At 41.6% G+C, this 23,716-nt stretch overlaps 1 protein-coding gene across 1 annotated transcript in view; it reads right to left on the bottom strand.

The window, feature by feature from the left end:
• Nucleotides 1-23,716, bottom strand: part of PRICKLE2 (prickle planar cell polarity protein 2) — a 121,760-nt gene that overhangs the window by 39,465 nt on the left and 58,579 nt on the right. Inside the window, exons 3-6 of the mRNA XM_054976973.1 lie at nucleotides 23,098-23,211; nucleotides 11,536-11,673; nucleotides 9,158-9,361; nucleotides 5,895-6,081 (exon numbers count right to left, since the gene is read on the bottom strand). Coding sequence (XP_054832948.1) covers nucleotides 5,895-6,081; nucleotides 9,158-9,361; nucleotides 11,536-11,673; nucleotides 23,098-23,211 — 643 coding nt within the window. The remainder of the gene's footprint in view (nucleotides 1-5,894; nucleotides 6,082-9,157; nucleotides 9,362-11,535; nucleotides 11,674-23,097; nucleotides 23,212-23,716) is intronic.

The raw sequence follows: 23,716 nt of genomic DNA, 5'->3' as shown, positions 1-23,716 counted from the left end.
AAACTCCAGGAATTTCCCAAAATGGAGTTGGCAATCCTAGGTAAGGGTGAAGGATTGCAATGAATCCAAATATACTGGAGTTTCAGACAATGGGAGCTCTGCTAATGTACTCAAGAAAAGTAGATAGGAAAATGGCTCTTACTCCTCATGGACCTCCTGCATAGCAAAATCTTGCACTTGGTATACTATTCTTGGACTGGATTTTTATTTTTATTTTAAAAGGTAGGTCACTAGTTGTCATGATTGCAGAGAAAAAAAATTTGAAACTCTATTCATTATAAGTGCTAGTACCTTTATTCCCCTCTGCCAGAATACTTTAAGAGTCCAGCCCATCCCCTGAGCGTGCTGTCAGGCACGTTCATCCTTCCCATAGGAGCAGTTTGTGAATGCATACAGAGAGTCAGTGATAAGGGACTTGTTTGCACACAACAGCACATGCAGGAGGTCAGCAGCAGAATTAACCTTTCCTTTACTGTCTCCCTTCTGCCTTGCATTTTTGCATGCTGTGTGATTTTTGTTGTTGTTGCAGTATCAGAATTTCAGGATTGTAAGAAAAAAGGCTTACAAATCCATTAGCTCAATAAAACAATGATAGAGATGCCCAGGAACATTATTTTTAATGTTGTGTTTATTATATCAAATTTGAAAACAAAGATCCGCCGCTGCCCCCCGCCCAACGCTTAAACCAATTATGATTTAAAACAAGCAAATCGTGGACTCTGCTCCTAAACTATGCGACCTTCCAGCCTACCAACAAAACACACTATGATGATACCACAAAAGGTAATGGCATCCTCACGTATCTGCTCCCTTCTTCAGAAGCCAGGGAATATATGAATGGTCTAAGAATATCCAAGTTTTGAGTTCTTTAGCATCTGATTTCTGGAGCATGAAAGGGCTGCCAATTAAAGTGACCTATCTGAGGCAGGAGTTAATTTTAGACTAAGAGCATCTCACATGAGTCTTTCTGGTGCCTGCAGAAGGACAGAAGAAAGCTATGTGCTGTCCTTCCTTAAAAGTTGAAGAAACTCTTGCATTCCTGCCAGTGTAATCCTAAACAGAGTCTCATCCGTCTAAGTCAATGGCTTATGTAACTGTTTAGGACTGCAGTGGAGTTGCCCAGAGACCAGTTTCATTAGAAGCCAAAATTTTCTCTTAGGTTCACTGTCTGTGGATGGGCTATTTTTTTTAAAGAACACAAACTGAGAAGGGCTACTATTTGCAAAGGGTACAGCCAGACAGCTTCTCTTTTTGTGATGCATAATAAAAAAATATTCTGTTTCATCTGACTATGCAGACCCAAGGAAATGTGTTTTTATTTCCATTTCTGCTTCTTTGTGTCAGCTAGCCTTTAGTGATAATGCTCCCGTATTTATTTTATTATGCTCGTATCACACCCTATCACTAAGGAACTCAGGAGAGTGTACATTTTTCTTTCCTCACAACAAATTTGGTAGTTTAAAATCAGCCAGTGAACCAACTTCACAGCTCAAACAGGGATTTGAACTGAGCTCTCTGTGGTCCACGCTCAGTGTTGTGCCATCACACCAGTCCAGCTGCACAGCAAATACCTTCTCAAACAGCATAAAGTGCAAGATTGCAACTCAGGATTATAGATCATGTACTGTGGCCTTTTCTGAATATTATGACAATAATTTGTTTCCAATAGGCAGTAAAATTTGAACTCATTCTTTCCCATATCTGTCCAATTCCCTGTCATGTTCCAGACCAACATTAATAACAACCTTCTATCATTTTACTAACTTAGTCTCTGTTCCAAATGAAGGAAAATAGGATCTCCAGGGAATCATCCAACCTCCCATCCTGAAAACAATACAAAAAAAAACCCCAAGCCAAAGCCCAATGACACAGTATGTCTTGCTTATGGACTGGTAGTCTCTGGAGACTACCAAAGGAGTCAATTATGGTGTTAACAGTAGAGATGACCATGAAGTGAAATACGAACCAAAGTTTCTCACAAACTGGGAAGGTTCATGATTCAGATTCGTCAGAGCCCATTTCTGACAAATTGCGACAAGCTTTAGGCTGGTTCATTTGGTTCATTTTTCGGTTTGTCACTGCAGACAGCCTGGTGCCGATCAATCAGTTTCCTAGGCAACCAGGGATGGGCTTTCTGCAGTACTGGTGTGCACCCTGCCACTTTTCAGCTGATGGAAGGGGGATTCCCCCATCAGCTGAAAAAAAGTGCCAGTGTTTGAAAGCAGCAACACTTTTTGTGTGGGAAGCCTTGGTGCAGTTTCAGGCTTTCAGGGCTTTGCAATTTACATCACACTTTTTAAAAAACCTTTGAGCAGGTGTAGTAACATTGCAATGCTGGAACCCTTCCCTCCATGTATTTGCTAATTGGGCTGTTCTTTGCCCACTTGAGAGGCAATTGGGGAGCGGAGTTCTGGGGGAAAACATGTACTTTTTGTGCTTGTTCCACTCTCATTTATTATTTTTTAAAGCCAAGCCAGGAAACGGTTAAAATGCTGCTGCTTCATCCCCTTCTGGCAGCTTCCATACCACCTTTTTCCAAAGGGCTGTGCAAAATGCTTGGGTTTTTTTTCTCATTGGCAAAGCCAGAAATATGCCTGGGAGGGAGGGAAAAGCAGCCATTTAATCCTTTCCTGGCTTTTAAAGCTAGGAGAAATGTGCAGTAATGTTACAACATTACAACCCATTCTTGCCTTTGGAAAAAAAGAGACTGTGTGCATACCCCAAAGGAGGAAGGGAAAAGCAGCCATTTAACCCTTTCCTGGCTTTTAAAGCCAGCAGGGAATAAGTAGCAACATTAGGAATCATTCCTGGCTTTAAAAAAAGAAAAATAAGAGAGTCCTTGCATACCCAGGAAGAAGGAAGCCAACAGAGAAGCAGCCTTATGACCCTTACCTTGCTTTAGCTCCCGGAGAAAAGGAGAGCAGCGGGCATTTGAAAGCAGCAACACTTTTCTTGCCGTTCAAGAAAAGTTTTGCGGCTTTCAAATGCTGGCAGCTTTTTTCAGCTAATGGGAGATCCCACTCCCATCAGCTGAAAAGTGGCTGGCATTTGAAAGAGGAAACCAGAAGCGCACACCTCTATTCTGCAGACCATCTGCTGCCCTGGAAGTGACGTGTTCACGAACTAAACAAACCGGTTTGCAAACTGGGGCAAGTTTGTGGTGGTTCATGGTTCGTGAAACGCCACGAACCATGAACTGTGCAGTTCAGCATTTTCCCGGCTCGTGCCCATCTCCAGTTAACAGTCAAAAACCCTGTTCCCAACAGAAAGGGACTGACGCTTAGCCATCAAGCAACAAACAAAATTGACAAAGACCAGTGCCATCATATTCAGTAAAGAATTAACACAGGCCAATTAGTTTTTACTTTAAAAAAACCACTGGGATACTAACTTCAAACCACTCATTTTCTCTTCCAAAATTTCTTTAAATAATCATTTCCTACCACCTACAATGTACCATGTTCCCAATCCCTCGGAATAATAGCAGATTGGAAGTAGGCCATTGGAGAGTGGGCAATGAACACTGTCAAAGTCTAAGGCACAATATAACACATGAAGCAGTCCTAGCCTCTATTCCAATCTCTGCAGCTTTCGTACACAGGAAAATTCACGTTTGTTGCAGGTATATGTTCATGCATATCAAAGTTTGAAAATATACGTTTCACACAAAATGGTGATTGTGTACATCAGGAAGATTGTGGGTGCTACACTCTCCAAGTGCATGAGGTAGGAAGCCAAAAACATAAGAGCTGAAAAGGAATAACGTTTCCAGACTTTCTTGTAATTAATAAGGCTGTTTCACCAACAAACAGCAGCAGAGTCAGAGGTCAGTTCAATGGGACTGTTCTTCCCCTATGGGAAAATGTACACTAGAAGTACAGCATGGCCAGGAGATGGAAGTTTTTGTCTTTGTCTCTGTCTCTCTTAACACACCCACACCTCCCCATCCATACCCACACACATAAGCATAGCCCAAGTGAATGGCTTGTAGCACGCCTGCATCATTCTGTTAAATCAAAGCTAGATGTACTTTACAGAAAGAGCATTAATTATCGCATGGCTGCTTATGCATGCATTAATTTGAGCTGAGTTCAGGGAAGGATATTGTGGTGGGGGCGACTGCTGTTACCTTAGCAACAGGTACATATAGAACAGCAGTCTTTGGGCTAGAAAACATCTTTAGAGAACAAATTGCTACTTATCTAGTTTGTGTGCTCCTACAGTCTCAGAGAGATATTGTATGTGGCTAACAGGAGTGTCTTACACAATTAAATAAAATAGTACAGCATTATCAGCATAATCTGTACTCACAACTTAACAAGGGAATGCAGCGTTCAATGTTGTCTGTAAGCAAAAAATAAATGTAGTTTCTTGATTAGAATGCTGAGATTTGGATGTGGGCTAAACTGAGGTTTATATGACCATAAACTTCACTAGGTGGCCTTAGCGTACCCTACTGCAGAGGCATGAAAAAAGCTAGAAATTCTGGGATCCGCAGAGGAAGGATGGGCTACAAATGCCACAGAGAACCGCTGATATGGGTATCTGTATGTTAGCAGTAGTGCCCCCCCCCCAACCCCATTTCATATAAGGACAGTGGTACTGTTTGTATGTCTGTGAAATTCCTAATTGGAGTTGGATGCCCCAACATGTGACTTGTACAGGAGGGGGGGGGGGAAGCTGGCAGTTCCATTCACAGGACTCTCTGTGGCTTGTATAGATCTCTGTTCTGAGTCACTGAGCAGTAACAAGGCAGCAAGTTATTTTGTTGTATTTATGCTGTGACCTTAGGGTTGGTCCTTAAATATTCCAATACTGCAGGATGCTGGAAAACAAGATCAGTCTTTTTTTTTTAATTTTACAGAATATCAAAATACCCTTAACTATTACCTACGCATAAATGCCTATTTGTCAGCTTGCTTGCTAACTGCTCTATTCAACTGAAGCACTAATTAGAGATGCTAATTTTGGTATCAAAATTGTTAACTATTTCACTGTTCAGATCTGAAAACAGAAGGAATGAAGAAGTGATTTGTCAGTTTGAGTCTAGAACTTTGGGGACTGGCATTTTGAGACATGAACATAATATCTAGAAATCTAGTCTTTGAAATGGCAAATCACAATGGCTAGGCTGTGGCTATAACCAAAAGACTGTCTTTTTCTGTCTTTTCTGTCTTTTCTGTCTTTTGGTGCTACACCTCTGAAGATGCCAGCCACAGCTGCTGGCGAAATGTCAGGAACTACAATGCCAAGACCACGGCAATACAGCCCGGAAAACCCACAACAACCATCGTTCTCCGGCCGTGAAAGCCTTCGACAATACACCTCTGAAGTCTTTTGCCTTGAAAACCCCATGAGGGGTTGCCATAAATTGGCTGTGACTTGATGGCATTTTACACACATATGGCTCAAAATATGGAATCTCCTTCCTTAGCAGAGAAAAAGAAAAGTTACTTGTTTCCTAATTCATATGGTTTTATAACATTTCCCCCCAAGGGTGAAGCTGTCTATCATTATTTCTTTTAAACAATGGAAAGAAGGGGGACTATCATTGGCTGGCAACGGCATGACAGATTTATTCTTCCATCCCCACTAGCAGAAATATGGACCCAGCTAGAATCCTGCACCTGCCAAATGGTTACTGGAGACTTGACAGAAACAGAAGCCAAGGCCAGCCATGTACTTTCAAAACAAAACCATTTCCACTGCTAGGCTGGAGGTATGCTTCATCTGAAACAATGAACGCAATGGTGTACCGACATGTCACATCACGTTCTTTTTCCTTAACAGAAATAAATTAAAAAAACTATGTAATGAGTTTCAAATCCACATCAAAAGCCTGCAAGACACTCCCTTTGCAGCAAAAGCATGACAGTTTTTATCTGCTCCCTTACCTATGTGCTGAGCACAGGTATCGCAATACTCTGCATATAAAGATTCAAAACAGTTGCAGCAATATGGCCGCCCTTCCTTCATGATGTATCGCTGGCCACCTAGCACTGTTTCACATTCGAAACAGCAAAAGTGCTTCATGTGCCAGTGCCTTCCCTCAGCCTCTGTGCACTCGTCAGCAAAAATAATCTGTGGAAAGAGAACGAAGGAGTCAGGGTTAGGTCTTAGGGGTGATAGCTTGCTTTATAGCATATTGCAAAGTTCTATTCTCCTGTTACATATTTTTAGCTTATACTAACAGCTTGGCTATTTTGAGACGACTATGTCTGGGCCTCTTGATACCTCTGTCCTATTTTTTATTTCATCTACAGCCTAAGGAATTGAAATAGCTGTTGCTAAATTAGGCTGCACAGAATCCAAGGATAAAATGTTGTCTAGGGTGACACATATTCATTTTGAAATAAGGGACTAGAAAATGAGGAAGATGTGGGTGGAATAAAGCTAGACAGTTACAGACTCCACCTGACCCAAACTCTGGTTGAGGTCCACACCACTGTCACCTTAGCAAAACGACATCTTCTGATCTTCATAGCTGCTGGCTAATTAAGACTAGTATTGTTGTTTGTGGTAACTAAAGTGAGATCTGCAGGTCCAAATCTTCAACTAGGGCTGAAGAGAGGGAGGAATCAGGACACAACAAACCAGAGACCCTGGTCACCCTGGGGGCTACAGAACTGGGCGAGACATGTGATGTTTGGGTTGGGAATGGGCGTAACGACAATCTTTGTCTGGAGACCCCTGATTGCCCTTGGCAGCCCTGCAAATTTCCATGCAGTCCCTGATACTGACAACCACAGGACCTCAATCTGGATCTCTACCTGGCCTACTTTACAACATTAAGTCCCCACCTGGCCTAGTGATTTATTGCATTAGACCTCTCTTTTTACCAGGCAGCACATAGCAGACCTATGCCTAGCTGATGCCTAGCAACCAGAAGAAACAGCATACCTACTCCATTCCTCTACACAAACAACTGCCTAAAACTATGCATTAACCTCCCACCTTATAACCTTACAGTCATAGTTACCACACTGGACAAGGGTGCTGGGAAGCAAAGGGACCACAAATGCCAGGAAATGTATACAAATACAGACACAGCATGCAGGATGCACAGAGGATGAATGACAGGAGACATGTGGACCCATGTACACAGGGATAAGGTTACAACGACGCAGGTCAGGTTCACAACCTCTTGCAACCCATTAGAAGGCCAGCCTCCACAGTAGCTGATGGTGCCACAGCCTCAAATACACATCACTTGCAGCAAGGGAATACATCACACATAACAAGGCATGTATCTTGAGGTCAGAATATTCTCCTGCCCATATAAGACCCAGTTAAATGAATAATGGCTATGCAAGTGTTGTGCAGGGTAAGCAAGAGGAATTTTTAAAAATGTGAATCAATGGGGGGAAAGGCATTCCCATAAGCAACAAACATCCACCAAGGATGCACAGAAAGGAAAGAATGGCAGCCATATCACATTTTTGCTTACAGCTTTCCCAGGCTTAGATTTTGCCTGAGACTTTTAATCATAAATATCCATCCAATGTCCGAACTCTGTAGTTTCAACTGCGAATGAACTGGTTTCAATGTGCTTAGATTGGAATTAACTCTGCATAGGATTGTACTGCAAGAGATCTCCCATGGGGGCAAGCAACCCCTACCACACAGTTAGATCTGCTGTTTCTTGTTTAATAACAACATTTGATTTATATACTGCCCTTCAGGACAACTTAATGCCCACTCAGAGCGGTTTACAAAGTATGCCACTATCATCCCCACAACAAAACACCCTGTGAGGTGGGTGGGGCTGAGAGAGCTCCAGAGAACTGTGACTAGCCCAAGGCCACCCAGCTGGCTTCAAGTGGAGGAGTGGGGAATCAAACCTGGCTCTCCAGATTAGAGTCCCGCGCTCTTAACCACTACACCAAACCAGTTTAGCAGGTCATGGTAGCAAATGAGCTAAGCTACAAAAAATAAGGCATGTCTAAAAGGTTTAGTACATGCACAAATCATAAACCAAAGTTAAGCTTCAAACAAATATGGAGCACAGGCAGCCATAGGACAAACCAGCAAATGATCTGCCAATAAACGCCTAACAACTAACTATTTCAGTTGCTTTGACTGGCCAAACATTCATCTCTCATATACAAATGTTACAACTTAATCGAGAAACTATTTTGTGTGGCTTGTCTGCACTGCAGAATCTGTGTATTCTCAGGTGAGAATGCTAAAGCAACTGTGCACAATGTTGTTAACAACATTTGCAGTTACAAAAACAACCCCCCTAATGATTCTAATAGTTCAACCCCACCTAATGATTCACACTGATGCGTTTGAAGATGTATGCATCTAGAGGCAAGATACTTTTGCAAGACTCTATTATCTCATTCGGCAGGAACTAACATCCTATTAAACAGCTTGCAGACAATCAGGATGCACAGTAATGATAAGATTCTCCAGTAATGAACTAGGAAATAATTCATAATGAACCATGTCTTGTATGCTTCTCTTCATCCTTGAGGAATGGCCCTCAAACATATTGCATTTTTCTTTCAGTTCCACTTTCCCTTTCCACCCACAGAATCAGCTACCAGAGAGAAAAAATTAATTCCCTTCTTCTCTCTGGCAAAAAGAGTTGAGGCTTCGGGACAAACTAGAGTTATTTTTTAAAGAGTTGGGTCTGGGTTCACTGGACACAGCTGTGTCTCCCCACAGCCACACAGCTACTGCAGGAAACATCAGTTTAAGAATAAAAGACAGCATGATTGGGTTCAAAATGCCACCATAGGGGGAAGGGCTCCTGCCCCCCCCCCATTTTTTCATGTTAACTCTTTTTAAAAAATTGGCCTTCAGTTTGCCAGGAACAGGGGGTGGAAGGGGGCTTTTTAGCCAGGTATACTGGGCGACCTTGGGCCGGCCACTCTCTCTCAGCCTAGCCTGTCTCATGGGGCCGTTGTGCCCTGAGCTACTTGGAGGAAAGGCAGGTTTAAAATGCACTGGATAAACAGACAAATAAAGGTGTGAATAAACCTTGAGAATTTCCCCAACTTCCCTTCACTTACTAGAAGCAGATGCAAAGATAAGCTTGGCAAGCTGTGTTTAGAAGCCGGCAAATCATCCCACAACACAGTAGTGCCAGAGAGAACTGACACATGCCAGCCCCCTCCCTCCAATGTCAAACATGTTTGGTTGGCCTTACCTCATCACACGCTGCGCACCGAGGCTTGAGGCATTCCGCGTGGTGTCGGCCACAATAAATCTTTCCATCTTGATAGAAATAGATAAGATCTACCAACAACTCATTGCAAACGCTGCAGATAAAGCATGGTGGGTGCCAGCAAACACCATGGCCAGCTCTGGATGCAAAGACAGCTATATCTCCTCCATTGATTTGGCCTCCACACTGTGAAGATGTAGATTGAAAATTTAAGAGGGGGACCTGCTCTGGCAATACTTCAAGGTGAGAACTGCTAAACAGTGACTGTTCTCATGGCATTGTTTGGAAGGAAATGAGATTTTGAACAATGATAAAGCACATCTGTTTCTTCCCTGCTTATTCATCATTCAGATGCGGCAGACTTTCTCAGACTACCCCAGGAGGGTCTTTGATCTAAAGGCAAACAAGGTGATGTGCTCAGCATGTTTCAGTGAAATGTATCACAGCCGCCGATTTCAACTTCATAGCTGCTGTTAGTACATTCCAAAACCTACCCGAAGATTCGTGGGCTTTGAGCAAACAAAACAAGAAAATAAACACATTTATGCACATTCTGATTTCTAATATTACTGAGGGAGAGGAAAACAAGAGGCTTGGGCTCCTTTGACACAAAAGATCCCAGCGTCTCTTCCTCCACACCCTATTTTTTTCCCACTGGATGGAAAAGAGAGAGGTAAAGCTTACCACTCTGTTTCAGAAGTTTCAGTACTCAGTAATTAACAAAATCTCGATTGGACTCTTTTTTTATTTTCAGTTTGTTATTTGAATTTATAAATATTAAATAATTTCAGAAAACAGCTTACATTAAAAGGAAGAAAATTTTACAGTCTATTTCACCACAACTTGATAGAAACTCCTTTATTGCCCAGTTTTAAACCTGTAAACTAGGGAAATGTTTATTCATTGATTCTAGGCCAGTAATAAAATATTATATGCAGAGAAACTCTATGGTATGATTATAATATTCATATGTTACATTGGTGGTAACTGATGATTTCAGTGTTTTGTAAACTGCAAACAAAGCATTAAATTTTGTACAAATCCAGCAAATTGTCCAGACTGAAAAACTGGAAAAACACCTGTACCAAAATGTAAGCCCTTCTTCAAATTATAAGAAAGGAATTAGATTTAATGTATACAAAGAAATACTTTTAAACAATCCCTGATACTATTAATGATTTCTGCTCTTAGCTATATAGATAATATGAAAAATGTGTTGAATATTAAGCCATCTGTCAATAATTTGATTTAACATTGTCTATTTTTGTTTTCACATGTTCTTTATTTTTGCAATTTTGTTTTCTATGTTTATAATTTAGATGGTGTTTTTTTCCATTTTTGTTTGAAAAATTAATAAATTTTTACAAATTAAAAAAGAAAAAAATTGGAAAATACCTGAGCCAAAATCATGTTTCATGACTGATCTAGTAACATACCTTTTAAAATACACTCACATACAGAGTTTTCCAACTAAATACAATCACCAAAATAGAATTTGAAATTCCAGCTATCTATATCATATTTCAAAAATATTGGTGATTAAAAAAAAAACAAGTTTTGTCTACACATCTTTTTCAGCCAGCATATATGAAACACATTTCTCTATACAGTTCCTCTGCATGTATTAGTTCTCTAGTATTCACCAAGTTTTGCTTCAGAGTTTGCTCACGTCTGTAAAAGAATTGCCAAAATCTTTCCGAGACTGGTACAGACATATTGATAAATGACCGCTTGATTCTGGCTATAAGCCAGTTGCTTTGCTCATGGCTTTGTGGTCTAGCAATGCACCATTTAGATATAATTTTCCTTGGGGATTATGTGAAGGAAATTGTTTTCTTGGCTGAGTATCAGCAATCCCGGACTAACATACACACCCTAGCTACCCACACAATAAATTCTCTATCCCTGGGGAAAATGTAATTAATTAAGAAATCATAATAAATGTTTCTTGCAAGGTCAGACCAAAGAACAAACCAAATGTTGCCTTCCCATCATCTGTTGCAATGAACGTGCATAATCCAAAACCAATATTGCAAGAAAAGCCGTAGGGGTGGGATCCCGTCAGTTTTGCTGCTGGTTAAAAAAGGAATAAGGCATCCTCTTTGGCCACCAAAAGGGCTATGCTGGAGATCATGTTGACTGTACATACAAAAGCAAAGTGAGACAGGAGCTGCAGCAATGAGGGGAATTGGGTGAGACTGAGTGAAAAAGCTGACTGAACCCAACCCAAAATTTATGAGTTCAGAAACATAGTTTTCCAAGGCTATGTGAGCCCTGGAATAACCACCTCAGTCTGGAAGGATTCTCTGCAGCCCATGGGGCCTCCTGACAGAAGAACTGTGCACTAGGAAAAGGCCTACCTGCTCACAAATGGCTCCTGTCATGGTGACTGGGAATGGTCGGACGTTGCCTCGGCCCAGGTTCTCCCTCTTCCTCTGATTGCTGAAGAGCTTGAGTTCCCTTTTCTCTTCCTCGTCCAGCGAATTACAGTATCGAACCTAGGCATAAAGCAGCCATGCATTTCATTATCCTGAATGCTGCAGGCCTTGGCTTCTCTTCCATCACCATAATTATCCCTTTACAAAAATTATGGATGAACAATAAGATGGCTCACCTATTTTGGTCCATGCAATCCTATGCCACCATAATTTTCTTCATTTTTATTCCTGCTGCATTGTGAAACTGTTTGGTACTACACAGATGAATTTAAACACAGTTGCCCCCACTTTTCTAACGTGACTGGAATTGTCCCCTGGCCCAGTTTTTGCCTCGTTTTTCCCAGATCAGAATCGCATACGCTTGGGAACCCTTGGATTAACTAAATGGCCTTTCTCATAGTTGTAAACTGTAATCTGCCCGACCCCACTGCATTTTGTTCTATTAGGAATCTTTGCTGTTAGAAAATTAACTTGCTGATTGACTGAATATTTCTTATACTTGTAATCCACTGTGACTTCCAGTGAGAATGGCAGAATGAAGAAGATGATGATGATGCAATTGACTAACATGGAAACACAATGAAATGGAAAGAAAACTGGCACATGCCTTTCTAGCCCTTCCTTCTCATCAAAGCTTCAGAAGTGTTTATTACTATTATCTAAAAGGGACAGCCATCTTAGTTTTCTCTCAGGCCTACTGCCCAGATTTGTCTGGAATCAACTGAGCAATGCTAATTCATTTACCACTTAACTACAAGTGAAGAATGGGCACATTACAGGCTAATTCGTGGCTCTGTTTTAAAGGTTCTTCAGTAGTACTCAAAGGGTTCAACAAGCATCTGACTGCACAGTTATAATGAGTTGTTGCTTGCACAGCAAAACTGAACTCAGGCTTAAGCCAAGGGTAACACAACATTGGCAGGATGATTAAAAGGCTTCCATCAATTTGTATCTTGTTTTGAATTGATTAAAATATACATTGCAATTTATCAGTGTGAACCCTACATTTTGTTATGAGAGGGAGAGAGAGACAGACCATTTATTAGCAATAATTGACAAACAACATTCAACTCATTGGCTGCAATCCCAAGGTGCCATGCATAAAAGATTCTTTTAGTGCCTTTGAGACTATTTTACAAAAGGGCAGAAGTCCCAGACCACATGATGCTTTTGAAACACATTCTCAACTAATACATTTAAAAAGAATCTAAACAAGCAAACAACCTGACTGGCAACTCAAGTGCAAAATTTTGAGCTCCTGAAGCACAGATTTCCACCAGAGGCTCACTAGGGGACCTGGGGTCAGTCACTCATTCTCTCCCTCAGTCTTGTTTGTTTGTTTATTGTCTGCCTTTCCCTTGGAGACTCAAGGCAGATTACACAGTGTAAGTCAATATGATCAATGGCTGGGGCATTCAATAAATGACAGAATAGGGTATGGATTGCAGAAACTTGGAAATATAAACCCAAATACAGAGATGAAACACTGCTGAAACAAACCATAATTAATTTGACATGACGTATTAGTCTACAGTTCCTCTCTCTCTCTCTCTCTCTCTCTCTCTCTCTATCTATCTATCTATCTATCATCTATCTATGTCATTTATAGTCCGCCTTTCTCACTGACACTTAAGGCAAATTACATAGCGTATGATTAGTACAATCAGTATCAGGAACATTTCTATACAGTATCAAGGACATTGTCCTTAACACTGTATGTATTAATAATAATACATACATACATAATAATAAGGACAAATGTCCTTAACACTGTATGTATGGAAATGTCCTTTAATAAAGCTTCTATTTCTCTGAGCTATTTCTTACAGCATAGCCTTATTATCTGAATAGTAATAATTCAGTTTTGCATAGTATGCAGAAAACCAAGAGAGTGGGAGCTCTCCTGACCTCTTGAGGCAGGCCGTTCCATAAGGTGTGGGCCACCATAGATAATGTGCATGCACGGGCAGCTGCCCATTTGCAGGATGGTGTCTACACAAGGCCTTGTTCGAATGAGAGAAGCTGTTGTAGCAGAACATAGGGAGAGAGGTGGTCCTGCAGATGTGATGGGACATGAAGGGCTTTGATAGACAAAACCTAGATTGAGCCTGGGAACTGATGGGTAGCCAATGGAGTGACTGTAGAATGGGAATAATATGCATGCTCCATCTGGCTTCTGGTAATAACCGAGCTGTGGCATTCTGCACAAGCTGGAGTCTCCAGGTTGGTTTTAAAGGAAGACTTATGTAGAGTGCATTGCAGTAGTCTAGTCTCAATCTTACTGTGGCATGGATCCAGGCGGCTACATCAGCTGTGTCAAGGTAGAGGGCCATCTTCTAGGCTAAAAGGAATTAGGAGAAGACTTTTTTTGCAGCTGCATTAATATGCTTCTCTAGCAGCAATTCTGGATCCAGTATAACCCGTAGGCTCTTAACCAAGTCTTAAAGGACAACTGAATCCCTTGGAAAGTGGGTTTGTCAATGTCCCTCAGGATCTCCATCTTTCCAACCAAGAATACTTCCGTCTTCTCTGGGTTCAGTTTCAATTTGTTCACTTTCAGCTCCTTGACCACAGTTGTCAGGACCTCTACTATATCACCATGAGATACGGATAATGAGATACAGAGATGGGTAACATCTGCATATTGATGGCATCCATTTCTATTGTAACGAATAATTTGGGGATGGGATAACCATCTGTACCACCCTGAACTTCTTAGAGCAAGGAATGATAAAAACATACTACTGCAACATCTACTTTATAGTTAAGCAGTGAGGTTGAGAGACAACTACCAGGCCTTAGACCACAGAATCTGGACACAAGGTAATTTCCTTTTTCCAAAATCTATGACCATTTGCTACAGCATCATGATATACCATACTCTGAATTGCTCCCTCCCACCACTGATTTCCCATCTTTGCAGAGACAAAAAGAGAAAAAGACAGGGCAGCCTCACGAAACATATTGTTTCTTCATACAATGCAGTTAGTTTCCATTTATTATGGAAGTAACTCTTGCAAAGCATGATGATGCCCACTATTATGGCTGGCTTTAACATAGACCAAAAAGCTATTAACAGCAATTAACAATGAAAGCAAATTAGAACCTCCATGTTCAGAGGCTGTATACCTCTGAATGCTGGAGAAAACTGCACTGTTTGGCCATTCTGTTCATGCTCAGTTTATAACCTTCTAGAGGAAGATGGTTGGATGATGTTAGAAGCTGATACTTCACATAGCAAGTTAGAAGCCTGGTTAATGTACTTGACTGTATATGTACGTATAAATGTAGATAGATACACACATGCATCAACAAGTTTAAAAGGGCACGGAAAGACTGTTTATCACACACTCTTTCATATATACATATATGAAAAAGAGAGGAAGAACATGCATACATAACATACACCCTTTCTATGAAAATTAATTAAATAATTGCTGGAAAGGTTTGATTTGAGTAGGTGACATTCTCTAATACATCAGCATTGGTTAAGCTTGATTTTATAAATATAGAGGTTTAGTTACAGCTGCTCCGCATGTTCCAATTTTGGCAAGTAAATGGTCCAGCTTTTACGAACACCTCCCTGCCCCCGTAACCTGTGAGGTAGGGCCCATGCATTTATTTATTTATTACTGTGTAGATAGTGTGAACTGCCAATGCAGAGACCCACTCTAGCTCCCCAAAGTGTACTTCTGCAGCATACACATGCAGAAATAAATGTGTGTATTCGCTTCACACATCACAGGCTACAAGCAGGCAGACATGAAGTCTGTAAAATGTACCTGCTAAAACTGCTAGGTGCAAAGAATCCTAGTTTAGCTAATTTTATCCTTACTAAAGTATAAATCAGCCTCCCTGTGAGAGAATTGTGGGAATTGAGAGCGTTGTGTACAGGCAGAGATTGGGAAAGCCAATGAGGAAAGGTGAGACCAGAGGTTTTGTTTGTTTGAGAAAATCAAATAAGATATTCCCTCCAATGACTGGCACATTAGAATGACTGGAAAAAACAAGAGCCTCGTGTCACCTTGAAGATGAACAGATTTATTGAGGCCTAAGCTTTCACAGCCTCTTACAATACAAACCTAAAAGCACTTTCCTAGGAGAAAGCCATATTGATTACACTTGTGTAAGATTCTGAGTAGATCTGCTTAGGATAGCATTCTTCAGAGCCATCCTAAGCAAAGTTACACCTTTCTAAGCCCAACGATCTTAGAAAGGTGTAACTCTATTTCGAATTGCTCTTAGTGGCTTGGGTCTTGGAGATGTTACTTGCAGCCACTCTAAAAGAAGCTATCCCAGAACTGTTTTCATGAAAGCCAGAATACGCCATGGCATATAGGTTTATTTTGAAGGAATGGGGCAGGTGATGTTAGCAATACTAAAAAGATGACGCAGTTTATTTTTATCTGTGGCTGTGACTTGGTCATCGGGACTGGGAGAAGCACACTGGAACTCCCCCCGCCTGCCAGCATTTCTCATACATTTCTCATACTGAGTTAATGAGACCATTTTGGAGTAAATAGTATCAGGACTTCAGCCTAATTTAGGGAGCTTTCCTCACTTCTACTCTTTGTTCTGCATTAGAATAACATAGATGGCAACCAGATGTCAAAACTAATGGCATGAAAAACTCTCCAAACAGATCTCCTAAACTGAAAGGCATTTCTTAGCCTCTGTGAACAAGAGGAGGGGGTTGTGGATATACGTGTGCTGAAGGGGGGTTGTGGGAGACAACAAGAGTGCAGCTGAAGCCGTATGACAACTTGACATAATAAAATATCCAAGTGCACATGGATCTGCTCACTCTAGCAGCAAGATCCACTCCTATGGCATTACATGACTGCAGTGGGGTAGCTGCCCAGCTGTCATGTCATGCATGTCTTCAGTGGCACATACATCTTCACATGTGGTTTGTGCCAGTTTCCAATGTTCTGAGGAAGGGGGGGGGGTGAAAGGGAGAAAAATCTTCTGACATTTGCCATAACATACAGCTACTCTCCAGCCAAGTCTGAAACAAGCAGAAATCGTAAACCTTGGTACATTGTATAGTCTTATTCAAACTTCTCACCACTTCGTAACAGGTTCCAGGGTTAAAGGTAGGCAACATATAGAAAATCATGCTCTTGTATCCAGCATTAACCAGTGTCAGTTGGACTGTCTGGGATGCTTCTTGGCAGATGTCTGACAGCACCCCTGTTGACAAGCGCTTGGATGCATCTCTAAGTTCACCACAGTCTTTAACATGTGTTGAGATTTCTGTGAATGGAGTGGACACCCTCCTGGATGTTGCACAGAGTGTTATTAATAAAATTGTGCTGAGATTTTTAAAAACTTCAGAAATGTGTCAAGGAAAGAATTCATATGAGATCAGAGGGAGACTGAAAGGCTGGACACAGGTCGCAATGCCCAAGCAAGTGAAAATGTCGATACAGTCTAAGGGCATGGTCCTGTGGTAGGCTTGTCCCATTGGACTGGATACAAAAGTTGGACTTGCAATGTTGTCATGCATCTAGTGAATATTGTGTGCTGCTATATTTAATATTTATTGCCTAATATTTATCACTTGATATCCATTTTAGGTGTAATCTTTACTGTTATGATACTTAGAAGTATGTATGAAATTCGCTTTTGAGCACTTTGCACTTTATAAATTATAAACTGGTTAATATATAGAAACTGTTTACGCTTAATTGACTGATAGCCCACGGAGGACTAGTGTCCCTTTAGCCCTTAGGTCTCCTGCTGTGGCAGGAGGCTTCCTGCCAGCAAACCCTTTTGCCCATCACCACTCAAAGCAGTGGTGGGAGAAAAATAAAATAAAAAACAGTGATGCTGCTGATGTCACTCCATCACATCCAGGAACAACCAGAAAGTGACAAAGGGTAGCTTAGGAATCACTGGAAACTCTATAGTTTTCCTGTTTTTCTTATTTTTTTGAAACTCTATGGTTTTGCAATGACTCCTAGAGCTACCCTTTCTCACTTCTGGGTTGTGCTCAGAAGTGATGTAGTGTTGTCGACAACATTGTACTCACACCTTTGTCCCCATCCCAGCCCCCTTGTCCCCACTGCCATCCCTCCTGCCTGGCACTCTATCCTTTAGGCACGTGGAAATGGGACTCCATCAAACTCAACATGGATCTGCTGGGTTTGCAGTGAATTTAGCGCTACATTCAACAGTTCATATGAGTCTTTCAAGTGTCCCTCATTGTAAAAGACATCCTGCACTTAGCAAGGCTACAAGGGCTGGAAGCAAGGGCTTGCGGGGTGCAACCCACACTACCATTTTTCAGTTCAGCTGCAGCTTTAATGACACCTTGACATTATCTAATATCTTAACGGCAAGACCATAACAGTAGCATCGCCATATCTGAGATCACATTAAGTGCCACAGTCCAGCAAAGGGGAAGGTTTTCAAAATAGCCATGTTTTGGGTCACAAATAGAACATGAAGAGGGGAATTATTTCTATTTTGAATGTAACATATTTGGAAAGGGAAAATCAAGCATATCGAGGAATTTCTGCACAGTGCAGAAAATGTGCATTTAAATAACTTCCATCACACTTACAAGATATACTTTATGCATTTTAGTTTTTACATTCTATTTATTAAAATATTTATACCCACTCTTTCCCTTGGAGCTCAAGGCAGCTTATGATACTAAACTGAAACCATTCATAATACAATAAAACCCCATTCGCCACCTCACCCACCCAAGAAAAGGTCTACAGGTCAAACTTCATTAAAAGACTCTGGCAAGTAAAATAGCCCTACAGCACCTCCTAAAAATCTTTAAGGACAATATCATCCTCACCTGTAGCCTGTTACAGAAGGTAGGAGCCACTCCTGAAAAGGAACAGGCTCTGCTGAATGCCAGACTGGCAACCTTGATCAGTGGGACAGGCAGAAGGTGCCAGAGAACCAAAATTAGTGCATGGGGGGAATAATGGGGAGACACAGTCCTTCAGATATGTGAACTATAGGCCACGAAGGGCTTTGAAGGCCATAAAAGAGCACCTCGAACTTGGAAAGAAACTGGCAGCCTATTTAGCTTTTTAAAATAGGTAAGATGTGCTCCTGTCAGCTTGCTGTTGCCAACCCAGTTATCCAATTCATAATTCCTCCCAAGGCTAATAAGCGCCCTGATGTTTGGACACACACAATCTTGTAAAACTCATCAGACTAATTCAACCTTGGACTATGAGTTTCCCAATCTCTGTTCTCTTGTTTGTCAAAGTCTGCTTTTTCAGAAGCAACTTTACACCCTTTGTTCTCTGAAAAATATGTTACTGGTAGATGGGGGAACCTCCAGAACTGGTAGACGGAGGAACCTCCATGAGGCTGCAGCAAGAAAGGAAAGCTGGCCAAAACCTCACCTGTCCCCCCATATGCACTCGCTTTTGCTCCATGAATGATGCTTTGTCCACTAATGCGAGAAATGTATATGGGAAGGGGAGCAATTTTGGCCAATTCCCTTCCTGTTCCAGCCCCCAAGCTGCATGGAATTTTGTTCTGGAGGGTTCCTTTATCCCGAACTTTTGAGAAAACACAGGAGAAGATGGTAAAAATGGCTTTCATAAACTTTGTAGAAGTGTTGCCTACAACCCGTACTTTCCAATTTTAATGCTATTTAATAAACTAATAGTAAACATCATTCCTTGAGCCTGCTTTCTTGGGTTGAATTTAAAAATGAAGGGTGAGGCCCTTAAAGTTCCATCAAGGCCTTGGGCACCAACCATACATGGAATTAACATCCATAGAGGATCCTATGTTGGGTAGGCACTTAGATTTAATAGGTTTTGGATATCTTCCAACACCTTGGTTTTAGAATGCTATGTCTTTTTTGAAGTGAAAAGGGATGTGCGTGTCTCACCCTCACAATATAAAATTCTTGGGAGCCTCTGATAGAACTGGTTTTTTTACTTCACATGCTCAAACAGCTATTGACTTATCAGCAGATATTGAAAATGTAGGCCGCTAGAAGAATTATTAGGTTCAAGAGGCAAACTATGGCTCAAGGTTATTTACATAAGCAGGAGCTGCTCATCAAGAAACTAACTTGTTATAATATGCATCACCTGTATGTTTACAACAAAGGAATAATCGACCTTTAGGATTTCTGGTACAGAAGGACTATATTTAGTTAAGCTTTGTGAGGTCTGGTTTTAAAACAAAATCTTCCCCTCTTTCCCTTCGCAAGCTCTTCAAAGCTTTCCAAGATGCTAAAATTTACTTTTCGCAGAAAAAGCTCGTCTTTTCACATACTAGAAGTGCCAAACTGTAAACTTTCACATTTCCCCACAGATGTTTTTTTTCCCAGAAAAATACTGCATCTATGTCATTTAAGGGGGAAATGGGGGAAATGATTCAGGGGCCAAACTTCCCAATCTTTCCCTTCCCCATATGTCACTCTGAACTCGTGTGTAATTGGTGCACAATTTAGTAATTGTCAGTGACTTAGTAAGTCACTGTCAATATGTTCAATAAGGAAAGCCAACGCTGTTCGGCTTCTCAAATGCTCAGCTTCACTGCAGTGCTTAGAGACTTGTGTGGCCTCTAAATGAGGGAAGCTGATTTGTCGGGGACGGGGTGGGGGGGAGCGTTGGCCTTTGATGCAAAGCCTAGTTCCATGGTATCAACTAACTGAAAATATGCTGACCACACTTTCTTTTTCACTGCCCATGTCTTTAAAAATATATATTTATTTTTGGCATGAGAACTTTAAAGACTCTTCTGTTATTGCACGCATAATTTTATGCATCTCTGTGGGGTTGCCACCTGGCCTGTATTTAAGTTCCGTTTTTCCCACTACATCCACAGGGCCCATTTATTTTTAATGGCCTTTTCATTAGGGCTGGGGGGGGGGGGGTTGGAAGATGTAGAATTAGAATGTATGAACTCAAGTATCTATGAACTCCAGATTTAAGAATGAATGTGATCATTACTTTAGTCGCACATCTTTTGGCTGTATTCTGCTTGAAACAGCATATAAAAATCTTATGCAGATGTCCAGTAGATATTTTCAGCACGATAGCAATAATCCCCACGCTAAGCAGTTCTACATACTATGGACCAGGCAGAAATCGCTTGCCACAGGGTTGCTGATGTCAGCGGGGTTGCCAATCCCCTTATGAGAGTGGAGAATCCCCGGCCCCTGCCACTGCTCACCAGTCTGGATGGGGTAAAAGGCATCAGGAGAGGGGGGCGGGCAGGCCAGCAGGCACACAGGTGCAATGGAGCCGTGTGCCCCTACATCCCCTAGTGATCACATCATTTCTCGCACAACCTGGAAGTGATAGAAAATGCTATTTTTGGCTTGATTTGGGGTTGATTTTTAAAGAACTGGACCCTGGTGCAACCCAACACTTCTAGGTTACACCAAAAATGATGAAATTGACAGGGAACACAGGCACACATGTGCTCATGCGCAGGTACCTGTTGCCCATGTTCCACCCAACCCCCAGTTTTGACTTGGGTGGGGAACCTGGCAACTCTGGGTGTCTGTGGGATTCCTGTGGCAAATATAATGGGTGCCATGTCTCTAATATGCAATCCTAAATTACAATACTCAAATTCCATTGAGTTCACTAGACTTGGAAAGGTGAAACTCTGTTTAGGATTGCACTGTTGATCAGCCTCTCTCTCTGTAGATGGAAGACTCACCCCCTACATAAGGGTGCCAATGCAGTCTTGGGAAATTCTAGAGATCTGGGAGTGGTAAATGAGGAGGGCAGAGTGTGGGGCAGGGAGAGAAAGTGGGAATGCAAAGCTGTAGAGGCTGCCCTCCAAAGTTGCCATTTCCTCCAGAGGAACTATTCTTTGTAGTCTAGAGATGAGTTGTAATTCCAGGAGAAGATCAGGCTTCACCTGGAGGTTGGCAACCCTATCGCTCCATGATATACTGGATTCTGTTGGGATTTCATAATTCTGTAGCCATCTGTAACAGGAGACACAAGCACTTGAATTCAGGAACTAAATGCCAGCCTTACTTTACAGGCCCTTTAAAGAAATGTGTAAGCCATTTTGTATACTGAATGGAAAAATGGGGCACAAATCTCCAGCATTATAGAGCTGAGGCCTGGAGAAAGCATATCTGTGGGCTGCTACAACACAGTATTTTCTTTCAGGCTCAAAAACCATGGGAGAAAAAAGGAACTGGAAAGCTAAGCCAGTTCTAAATAGCATAATGAGATTTGGACTAAAGCAGGTAGCCAAGGAAGTGGGCATCATTCCTGTATTCTCTGCCAATTAATTCTTCCTTTCCAGTAGGCAAAGGAAGAATATTGACACCCTGTCATCATAGCTATGGCACTACAGCCAGTTTGGTGTAGTGGTTAAGAGCGCGGGACACTAATCTGGAAAGCCGGGTTTGATTCCCCACTCCTCCGCTTGAAGCCAGCTGGGTGACCTTGGTTCAGTCACAGCTTCTCAGAGCTCTCTCAGCCCCACCCACCTCACAGGGTGTTTTGTTGTTAGGATAATAATAACATACTTTGTAAACCACTCTGAGTGGGCATTAAGTAGTCCTGAAGGGCGGTACATAAATCAAATGTTGTTGTTGTTGTTATTATTAGTTAGAGCCACCCAGAGCCTCACCTTTGCTGACCCACAGCTAGGCTATTCTACTCTGTTCTTTTCTTTTAGCAGAGAGATGAGAGTAACAGGTAACTCCCCACCTGCAAATATTCTGAACCTGCTCACAGGATCCACCATCTACATCCCCCTTAGCATTTTTCCCCTGTTGAATGACTCTCTACAGTCACACACCACAGAAATGGTGCAGGCAACTTGGTTTAATGAGCTTTGAGGCCGAAATCCAAATATCAAAGCATTTTTTTCACTATCAAGTGTAGGTGCCATAAACCTGTACAGTTTGTGTTGTTCAATTTAATATGAAAGCTGCAATCTAAGCAACCACACTAGAAGAGTATGCATTTGCTAGACATCCGGAACAATTACACAAAGAAAGAAGTTATTGTACCTGTCAATAGGTAAAGTGTAGTTTATATTGTCTTACAAGAGCTTTAATGGACAGGAATTCAGGCAATGAAATGGGCATTGTGATAAACATACATCTTCAAATCATAACATACATCTCCATAAGCATAATCGCCAGATCATATCTGAGGATTACGTTCTTTTCTACCCAATTCAATTCTCCTGTAGAGGCTGTTAATGATGGGACATTCTGGAGGTCTTTCATTCATAGGGTTGCCATAATTTGGAAGCGACTTGACAGCATGTAACACACACACAGAGAACGAGAGCCGTCTGCTATCTATTTCTTCAGCCAGGACGGGAGAAAACTGATTCCAGAAAATAAAATCTATGCAGGTTTTACATAAGAGTCTTTTAACAGTTCATTGGCCAGAGGCTGGGTTAACAGGCTAATTGTTAAATGCAACAGCAACAGCAGAAAGATAGCCCTGTCCCCTGCTAAGTGTGCTAAGCCAATGTTTCCCCAATTATTTCCAAATGACTCACCTCATTGTCGTGTGGTGGCAGCTGGTGTAGAAGCTGTTTTATGCGGGCTTTCTCCCCGGGGCTGTTCACGTAGGGAACTTTGTCTTCTGGTAGGCAGCTGTAGTACTGATGAACCTAAATGTTAAAAAATGGGGACTGCAGTACTTGGTTTTTGCTTCAGACATACCGGCTTCGAGTGACAAACCAAAAGGGGGAAAAATCAAGCACTCTGAGCAGAACACTCGAGAGTCCTAAGAGGCACAGTTAAAACAATGAATTTTCCTTAGAACACTGGCAAATGTTCTACTTTGACAGAAAAAGGAAAGAGAGAGAAAAGAGCAGGCTGTTTTCAGTGGGAATCTAACCCGCCAAGGTTGTTCTTTACCGTTTTCTCTGTTAGTCTCCAGAATGTGAGCATGTTTCTCTTGGCCTAGGTGGATCTGTCAGCACCTGCCTTTGTAAGCATAGGTTAAGACGCCACTGCCTGGCATCCAATCTATGACTGGGTAACTGAACCTCCACCTACACACCAGCCCTGAAGGCCTTCTCTGTAACAATTTGTGAAAATAATCAGCAGATAAAATCCGTCAGAAGGCTGGGTTCTCTCTTCAAGTCTCAGAGTATATAATTAAAAACAAAC

The sequence above is a fragment of the Eublepharis macularius genome, chromosome 4 (genome assembly GCF_028583425.1).
Source record: "Eublepharis macularius isolate TG4126 chromosome 4, MPM_Emac_v1.0, whole genome shotgun sequence".
Classification (NCBI taxonomy): Eukaryota; Metazoa; Chordata; class Lepidosauria; order Squamata; family Eublepharidae; genus Eublepharis; species Eublepharis macularius.
Note: the sequence above shows the minus strand (reverse complement) of the source record. Positions and strands in the feature narration are given on the sequence as shown.